This window comes from Rana temporaria, chromosome 2, assembly GCF_905171775.1.
Source record: "Rana temporaria chromosome 2, aRanTem1.1, whole genome shotgun sequence".
Lineage (NCBI taxonomy): Eukaryota > Metazoa > Chordata > Amphibia > Anura > Ranidae > Rana > Rana temporaria.
In genome coordinates, this window is record NC_053490.1 from 430,671,854 (window position 1) to 430,681,573 (window position 9,720).

At 41.4% G+C, this 9,720-nt stretch overlaps 1 protein-coding gene across 1 annotated transcript; it reads right to left on the reverse strand.

Annotated features, from left to right (window-relative positions):
• Positions 1-596: 596 nt before the first annotated feature.
• Positions 597-5,582, reverse strand: LOC120928335 (protein ANTAGONIST OF LIKE HETEROCHROMATIN PROTEIN 1-like). Its single transcript, XM_040339433.1, has 3 exons — positions 5,359-5,582; positions 2,702-2,803; positions 597-1,473 (listed from the first exon to the last, which is right to left on the reverse strand). The coding sequence occupies exons 1-3, from the start codon at positions 5,556-5,558 to the stop codon at positions 597-599; spliced, it is 1,179 nt and encodes a 392-aa protein (XP_040195367.1). The 5' UTR covers positions 5,559-5,582.
• Between the last annotated feature and the right edge of the window lie 4,138 nt (positions 5,583-9,720).

The following is a 9,720-nucleotide window of genomic DNA, read 5'->3' on the forward strand; positions in this document are numbered from 1 at the left end:
CTAATCTCACTCCTCCATGCACTATATTCCTACCCCTAACCCTAATCTCACTCCTCCATGCACTATACCACTAACCCTAACCCTAATCTCACTCCTCCATGCACTATATTCCTACCCCTAACCCTAATCTCACTCCTTCATGCACTATACCACTAACCCTAACCCTAATCTCACTCCTCCATGCACTATATTCCTACCCCTAACCCTAATCTCACTCCTCCATGCACTATACCACTAACCCTAACCCTAATCTCACTCCTCCATGCACTATATTCCTACCCCTAACCCTAATCTCACTCCTCCATGCACTATACCACTAACCCTAACTCTAATCTCACTCCTCCATGCACTATACCACTAACCCTAACCCTAATTTCACTCCTACATGCACTATACTTCTAAACCTCATACACCGTTATTCCAAAATATCCTACATCACATAGTAATTACATAATTTTAAATTGGATTTACTGTATTTAATAGAAATGAATCAAAATAATGTTTCAACAATGATTTTATTTATGCATATTGCTTCCTGTCATTTCAAAGTATGAAGATAATATTTTCCAGAACAGTACAGTATAATATTATGAAAGTTAGATCATGTTTTCTTGCCAACTGAGTGCACCAGCTGAACTCATGAAGTAGTCTGCAAAAGCGTCTCTAATAGTGAATCCCACCATAGGTCCACGTACATTCAGAAACTCAGCAGGTTCAATATTATGTGACAGTGTATCCTCAAAATTTACTCCATCCCTCTCTCTTACCAAATTATGTAAAATACAAGCAGCCTTGATTACCTTACATGCGTTTTCTATTTTAAGGTTAATTGGTTTTAGAAAGATTTGCCACTTGTTGGCCAGTATACCAAAAGCACATTCTACAAGTCTACGTGCTCTACACAGTCTATAGTTGAAGATCCTCTTTCGATTATCTAAATTTCTCTGAGAAAATGGTTTCATGAGATGTTCATGAATAGCAAAAGCATCGTCTGCTACAAATACATAGGGCATTTTAGGTCCCTCTGTACCTGGCAGTGGTCGATTATCAGGTAAATCCAACTCATTAGAAACAAGCCTTTTCCCAAATGTACTATGTTGAAAGACAGCAGAGTCTGCATTGCTCCCAAATGATCCTATATCAACAAAAATGAATTTATAATCTGCATCAACCACAGCCATTAAAACAACTGAAAAATACTTCTTATAATTATAATACTGGCTACCGCTATGACATGGTTTTATTAGTCTAATATGTTTTCCATCAATAGCCCCTAAACAGTTCGGAAAGTTTGTCTTGTTCCAAAAAGCCTTGGCAATATCTTCCCATTTTTCTTTATTTGGAGTAGGCATAAAAGATCTTCTCAGCTTCCAGATTGCATCACATGTATCCTGCACAATCTTACTTATGGTTGAAATCCCTAGGCGAAATTCGTATTGCAGTGAGGAGTAGGTATTTCCTGTTGCAAGATATCTGAAACAAATATCATTTTATATTTCAGTGAAACTCGTGAAAAAAAGATGGAAGGCCTTAAGAGATAACTTTAAGCGGGAATTATTAAAACAACAGCAGACTAAAAGTGGTTCTGGATCCAAAAAAGGACGAATTTATTGCCACTACTTAGAACTAGAGTTTTTAAAACCAGTGATGGAAGAGAGACAGTAAGTAATAAATAATAAGTAATAAAGTTTATTTTCCTTGAAAATATGATTTTCTTTTAAATTTTTCTAATCACATTTTTTTTATTTTAAGAACTGAAAACAATTTCACCAGTGATAGTGAAGATGAGGTAATTTCGCAAACTCAGGCGTCTACTTCACAAGAAAATCACCAATTTGAAGAGGATGTGGATTTGGATGACAGAGAGACTCCATTGCCCCCACGAAAAAACACCATGAGATCAAAAAATAATAAAAAGAGGGACACTCAAGATTTTATAGATGTAGTTAAAAACCTGATCGAAACCAACAAAGCGGAGAATAATGAGATCACATCCTTCACAAAAAGCCTGGCTCCGCACATCACAGAAGTTCGAAAATATTTACAGTGTGATCTAATGATCGATATATTAAAAATTATTAAAGATTATCAGATGAAAAGTAATTGCGCTCCTGCTGTACACAGCCATCCCATGCCGAACCAAAGCCAGCCATTTAGGCCGAGTAACCAATGGGAGGGTTCTGGCTTTAGACCAATCGCAAATCCCCAATTCAACAACAGATATTCGGCCACTTATGATATGCCCCATACTTATCATATGGAACATCATAATACTCCTCCTCCCCCTCCTCCTCCTCCTCCCACTACTTCTCAGGCAGGCAGCAGTAGGGAGGATATTAACTCACGCCCCTATTACCACGACCTTGGTTAGGTTAAAATTTTTGTTGGATTTGTTATTGAAATATTTTGTTTACAATATTGATAAATATTGCCCGGTCTTTCTATGTTAATGGTTCATGCGAGATATTCTCCAAGTTAACAGTTTAGTTCATAAAAGATAGTTGAAAAGTGTAATGTTCATTATTAAAGAATTATATGAGAAACGTTTCGTAATAATATATTGTATTATAAAATTCCATTCCAAAAAAGTTGTATATTTGTTATTTAAAATAAAATTATATACATTGATTTTGCCAGAGAAAGCTTTGTTCTATTTTTATGTTGCGTGAATGATATAATGATTGTAAAGGAAAACCCATACCTCAGTGTTATAAGTAGACGTTCACATGGTGTTATAGCTTCTCTACAGTTTGTATCATCTCTCAACAACGCAGGTCTTAGCAGATATAGAAGATAGTCAAACCTTTGGAAAAGAATTACTATTTTTGTTATAAAAAACACAAAATTGGTTTATTAGAGTATAAAAAATAGGAGTGAGATTAGGGTTAGTAGTATAGTGCATGGAGGAGTGAGATTAGGGGTAGGAATATAGTGCATGGAGGAGTGAGATTAGGGTTAGGGTTAGTGGTATAGTGCATGAAGGAGTGAGATTAGGGTTAGGGGTAGGAATATAGTGCATGGAGGAGTGAGATTAGGGTTAGGGTTAGTGGTATAGTGCATGGAGGAGTGAGATTAGGGTTAGGGTTAGTGGTATAGTGCATGAAGGAGTGAGATTAGGGTTAGGGGTAGGAATATAGTGCATGGAGGAGTGAGATTAGGGTTAGGGTTAGTGGTATAGTGCATGGAGGAGTGAGATTAGGGTTAGGGTTAGTGGTATAGTGCATGGAGTAGGATTAGGGTTAGTGGTATAGTGCATGGAGGAGTGAGATTAGGGTTAGGGTTAGTGGTATAGTGCATGAAGGAGTGAGATTAGGGTTAGGGGTAGGAATATAGTGCATGGAGGAGTGAGATTAGGGTTAGGGTTAGTGGTATAGTGCATGGAGGAGTGAGATTAGGGTTAGGGTTAGTGGTATAGTGCATGGAGGAGTGAGATTAGGGTTAGGGTTAGTGGTATAGTGCATGAAGGAGTGAGATTAGGGTTAGGGGTAGGAATATAGTGCATGGAGGAGTGAGATTAGGGTTAGGGTTAGTGGTATAGTGCATGGAGGAGTGAGATTAGGGTTAGGGTTAGTGGTATAGTGCATGGAGTAGGATTAGGGTTAGTGGTATAGTGCATGGAGGAGTGAGATTAGGGTTAGTGGTATAGTGCATGAAGGAGTGAGATTAGGGTTAGGGGTAGGAATATAGTGCATGGAGGAGTGAGATTAGGGTTAGGGTTAGTGGTATAGTGCATGGAGGAGTGAGATTAGGGTTAGGGTTAGTGGTATAGTGCATGGAGTAGGATTAGGGTTAGTGGTATAGTGCATGGAGGAGTGAGATTAGGGTTAGGGTTAGTGGTATAGTGCATGGAAGAGTGAGATTAGGGTTAGGGTTAGTGGTATAGTGCATGGAGTAGGATTAGGGTTAGTGGTATAGTGCATGGAGGAGTGAGATTAGGGTTAGGGTTAGTGGTATAGTGCATGGAGGAGTGAGATTAGGGTTAGGGTTAGTGGTATAGTGCATGGAGTAGGATTAGGGTTAGTGGTATAGTGCATGGAGGAGTGAGATTAGGGTTAGGGTTAGTGGTATAGTGCATGAAGGAGTGAGATTAGGGTTAGGGGTAGGAATATAGTGCATGGAGGAGTGAGATTAGGGTTAGGGTTTGTGGTATAGTGCATGGAGGAGTGAGATTAGGGTTAGGGTTAGTGGTATAGTGCATGGAGTAGGATTAGGGTTAGTGGTATAGTGCATGGAGGAGTGAGATTAGGGTTAGGGTTAGTGGTATAGTGCATGGAGGAGTGAGATTAGGGTTAGGGTTAGTGGTATAGTGCATGGAGTAGGATTAGGGTTAGTGGTATAGTGCATGGAGGAATGAGATTAGGGTTAGGGTTAGTGGTATAGTGCATGGAGGAGTGAGATTAGGGTTAGGGTTAGTGGTATAGTGCATGGAGTAGGATTAGGGTTAGTGGTATAGTGCATGGAGGAGTGAGATTAGGGTTAGGGTTAGTGGTATAGTGCATGAAGGAGTGAGATTAGGGTTAGGGGTAGGAATATAGTGCATGGAGGAGTGAGATTAGGGTTAGGGTTAGTGGTATAGTGCATGGAGGAGTGAGATTAGGGTTAGGGTTAGTGGTATAGTGCATGGAGTAGGATTAGGGTTAGTTGTATAGTGCATGGAGGAGTGAGATTAGGGTTAGGGTTAGTGGTATAGTGCATGGAGGAGTGAGATTAGGGTTAGGGTTAGTGGTATAGTGCATGGAGTAGGATTAGGGTTAGTGGTATAGTGCATGGAGGAGTGAGATTAGGGTTAGGGTTAGTGGTATAGTGCATGGAGTAGGATTAGGGTTAGTGGTATAGTGCATGGAGGAGTGAGATTAGGGTTAGGGTTAGTGGTATAGTGCATGGAGGAGTGAGATTAGGGTTAGGGGTAGGAATATAGTGCATGGAGGAGTGAGATTAGGGTTAGGGTTAGTGGTATAGTGCATGGAGGAGTGAGATTAGGGTTAGGGTTAGTGGTATAGTGCATGGAGTAGGATTAGGGTTAGTGGTATAGTGCATGGAGGAGTGAGATTAGGGTTAGGGGTAGTAGTATAGTGCATGGAGGAGTGAGATTAGGGTTAGGGTTAGTGGTGTAGTGCATGGAGGAGTGGAATACATTAGGGTAATGTTTAGCTGTATTGGGCATGGAGAAGTGGGATTAGCATGCTTTGAGGGGTAAGATTAGGAAATGTAATGGGCAATGAGATTTGTTGGGTTTAGAACTTTTAGTCATGGAGGAGTGGAGTAGATGTATCGTGCATGGACGGGTAGGACTAGGAGGGGTGGGGGACTGCCGGGACTGTCATTTGGAGTGTCAATATAAAACTAGGAAATACTTACGTCGCAATGGTCATTCGTGTGTAATTTCGAAATTTCTCAGGGTGCTCTCTCAGGTCATGATAGAGTAGTGAAAATTGACCTCTATCTGAGTGCAATTGATAGATGGGATGAACCCAAAAGCGACGTTGTGACCTCTGTTGTTTAAGACAATGTTCCCAAGCATGTAGTACAAATAACAACAGCAGCTCATGAAACTCCATCTTCTCCAAGGTCCTTCTTCCTTGACGATAACCCAGGAAGTAAACAGGATGTGATGTAATGGGGTATGTCTATTAGCTGACGCTAGCGAACGCGGTAAAAACGCGGTAAAATCGTGGTAAAAAACCATAGCGTTTTACCGCGTTTTCTCAACGCCTCAGTGTGAAACCAGCCTTATAGTTAGTAGAGCATAGTACTATTTCATAAAATAATTATGATAATCAAACTTGAATTACGTGGGGCTTGTGATTTAGGGCATGACCTTCTGGTTCCAGCTGTAGAATGTAAAATGTCACAATCTTTTTTTCTGCACTGTACATCAAGCCTATATATGACAGGGAAAACTTCAGCATGATGAAGTGGACTGTTGTGCTTTTAATCAGACAATGCAGGTTTTCAAAAAGAAGCTGTTTTATTTCATTGTATTATCCAGTTCAAAATACATCTTGTAAACATAGTGTTAATGGAGTGATGGTCTGCAGAGCTCACAAAGGAGGAGTGCTGAAATGATAGTGTTATCAGAAGGGGCAGGCCAGGGGAGGTTCAGTAGTTAATGTGCTGGGTGGTGAGGGAAGAATATCTTCCATGTCACGTCAGTGACTTCCTGAAGGATCTGTTTATATACTGGAGCTCATCCGATACTTGACGAAGAAGACAGAGATATTGTACTAGAGAGCCAAGACTGAAACCGTTCTTCTGTAATTATTTCCTTGTTTTTGGTTATTGGTCTGTTTGAATTGCCACTATACTGCTGCATAAGTATAATGATGTTTAACAGGTATCAATGAACTATGTGGAATCAGTTGCAGGACAGAAGAGTTTATGAGTGAAATGTAGAATAATGTAATATCACCTGTTACATATGTTCATAGACTACACATTATGGCCCGGATTCTTAAAGCACTTACGCCGACGTATCTTTATATACGCCGCGTAAGTGCACTGATGCGCCGTTGTATCTATGCGCCTTATTCTCAATACTAGATACGCCTGAAATGTGGCTTCATCCGACCGACGTAAGTTTCCTTACGCCGTCGAAGCCTGGGTGCATATTTACGCTGGCCGCAAGGGGCGCTTCCATTGATTTACGCGTCGAATATGCAAATGACCGAGATACACCAATTCACGAACGTACTTGTGCCCGACGCTGTAATCTACGCCATTTACGTAAGGCGTACGTCCGGCGTAAAGTTAGTCCACATAAAGCAGGTGTAAGTCATGTTAGGGTATGGACCAGGGAACAGCTGTCGTATTTTACGTCGTTTACGTAAGTCGTACGTGAATGGGGCTGGGCGTAGGTTACGTTCACGTCATAGGCATTGAGCCGTCGTATCTTAGGGAGTATATGCAACGTGATTCTGAGCATGCGCGCGCATGCGCCGTTCGTTCCTTCATTTGCATGGGGTCATGCTTCATTTTAATAGATCACGCCCACTTACTTCCTACTTTGAATTAGGCGGGCTTACGCCGGACAATTTACGTTACGCCGGCGCAACAAAGGGAGCAAGTGCTTTCTGAATACTGTTCTTGCCTCTCTATGTTACGTTGGCGTAGCGCATATGAGATGCGCTACGCCGCTCAAGAGATGCGCCGATCTACGTGAATCCGGGCCTATATGTAAAATAGCACCTATCCAATGAAAATTTACAAATACTTCTAATATAATTAAGCGAAAGAAAATTTTGGGTGGTTCACAATTGACGCAAAGATGCCGTGGAATGAGAATCGCCCCGGTTTCAAGATTTTTTTTAAGTACAGTATAAAGAGATAATATGATAATATGTTTAATAATACAATAACGTTTTCCAACTGTATACATCTAATAAATCTTTTGGAAAATGGTATGGGAGCATCTTTTTTCTGTATGAGGGTGAAACGGGTGATTATCTAAAAGACCAAAGCAAGGAGAAATCTTTAAAGGCGCAGATCTGGAAACTGCCATACAGTGGCAAATACTGTGAATGTCAAATATGTCAAATGTGAATATTTACAGTGAATGCATTATCTATAGGGGAACACCATTAGAAGCACCAGCACAAAGGCACGATCGAGAAGCACCTGTTACTTTTATAAAAAGACTTTCGGGAAGATTTGCAAAAACTGAAGAGTGAAAAATCTGATGTAGCTGTGCATAGTAGCCAATCAGCTACTAACTTCAGCTTGTTCAGTTAGACCCCTTTCACACTGAGGGCTTTGCAGTTGCTATAGCGTTTAAAAATAGCGCCTGCAATGCGCCCTTAAACAGCTGCTCTATTCACCTGAGTGTGAAACCCTAAAGGGGTTTCACACTGGAGCGGTGCGCTGGCAAGGCGACAGAAAAAATCCTGTCAGCAGCTTCTTTGGAGTGCATTAGCAGCAGTGAACTCACCGCTGCTAATGCGCTCCTGCCCATTGAAATCATTGGGCAGCGCTGCCATACCGCTGGCATTGCTGGCCTTTTTAGCCCTTTCTCGGCCACTAGTGGGGGTTAAAAGTGCCCCGCTATCGGCTGAAATGTGCAGAAAATCCGACGGTAAAATAGCGGCATTTTACTGCTATTTTGCCACCGATGCAATGGGTGGCACCATTGTGAAAGGGGTCTTAGGCTTTGGCAATAAGCTGATTGTTTTCTATGCAGAGCTGCACCAGGTTTTGCACTCTCCAGCTTTAGTAAATGACCCCCTTTGTGTTCACTGTTGTGTAGCCCCAAATCCAATCGCTGTCCAAATCATGCAGACTTCACCTCCAAAATACGCCTCTCTTTAACCAATAAGCATAAATTACTTGTTATCTCTCACCTTGACTATTATAACTCCTTCCTCATTGGCCTACCTATTTTCAGGTTATCATGAATGCTGCTGCCAGACTCCTCCATCTTGCCAACCATTCAGTCTTCGTCACCCCTTTCTACCAATCCCTCCACTGGCTTCCCATTGCCCAACAAATAAAATTCAAAACATTAACACTAACATACAAAGCCATTTACAACTCTGCCCTGAGCTACATCACTAAACTTGTCTCCAAATATCACCCAAACTATCCTCTCTGCTCCTCTCAAGGCCTCCTGCTCTCCAGCTCCCTTGTTTCCTCCTCCTATGCTCATCTCCAGGACTTCTCCAGAGCCTCTCCCATCCTTTGGAACTCCTTACTACAATCCAACTGGCTATCTCCTACTCTGTCCACTTTTAGGCGATCCCTGTAAACATTTCTCTTCAAGGAAGCCTATCCTGCCTTCAGCTAATAACCAAATCTTCTCCCATCGGTTTACCTCTCAATTATTACCTTTTATTTCACCAGCCCCTCCCTGTTAGATTGTAAGCTCCCAGGAGCAGGGCCCTCCTAACCCTCTTGTATTAAATTGCATTGTTGCTTCATTGTCTCCCTATATATTGTAAAGCACTGCACAAATTGTTGGCGCTATATAAATCCTGTATAATAATAATAATAATAATAATAATATAGCTACATGTTTCTCAGGACAGCTCACCAATCTAGTGAATCACAAAACAAATGAACACAAAAAGGTTTCAGCTGGCTTTCCACCTATCAGGAAAGTCCCTCTACTGGAGCTGGGGTGTGTTTTCCCACTGCTTGGGTTTCCTTTTACTTTCTGTCAAAAGCAGAAGTGAAGGGACATCTTATCAGTTGGGATCTAGAGCACTCTCAAAGCCTGATACCGATCCTATCCCTTTTACTTACCTTTTTTTTAAGGTTCATAATGACCTTTACAAAAGAAAGTGCCTGTTGCTGGGTACAAGGTTTGAGAAACCTGAATCCAAAAATGTCCTGTTTGGGTGACCATTAATCCAGTGCTGCATTGGCGCCCCAAAACCACCGATCCCCTGCTACCCCCTGTGCTGATGTCAGTCCACTTTTCCCTCCTGAGAGGACTCGACTGGCAGTCATCCAATAGGAAGTGTCCACATCACACGGGTAGTGACCTGGACATCAAAAGAAAGACCCCAAGCAGGAAGTAAACAGAATAACATGGGTTAAGGTAAGTGAAAATGGGCATTTAGATACATTGATCACAGAGGCAGGCTTTAAAGGGTATATTTTTAACAGTTTTGAAATTCCTTCACCCTGACGAAATACCCATTCATTATATATTAATAGGCAAGGAGCTCTAGTTATGTTCTGTTTGTGAAGCAACAGCTGAGATGTGTTCAGTGTAATGACTGTATT

Coding starts and splice junctions, on each gene's coding strand:
- LOC120928335 (XM_040339433.1), bottom strand. CDS start 5,558: ATGGAGTTTCATGAGCTGCTGTTGTTATTTGTACTACATGCTTGGGAA. Junction 2,804..5,358: donor ACACGAATGACCATTGCGAC/GTAAGTATTTCC, acceptor TCTTTTCCAAAG/GTTTGACTATCTTCTATATC. Junction 1,474..2,701: donor CGTCTACTTATAACACTGAG/GTATGGGTTTTC, acceptor TATTTGTTTCAG/ATATCTTGCAACAGGAAATA.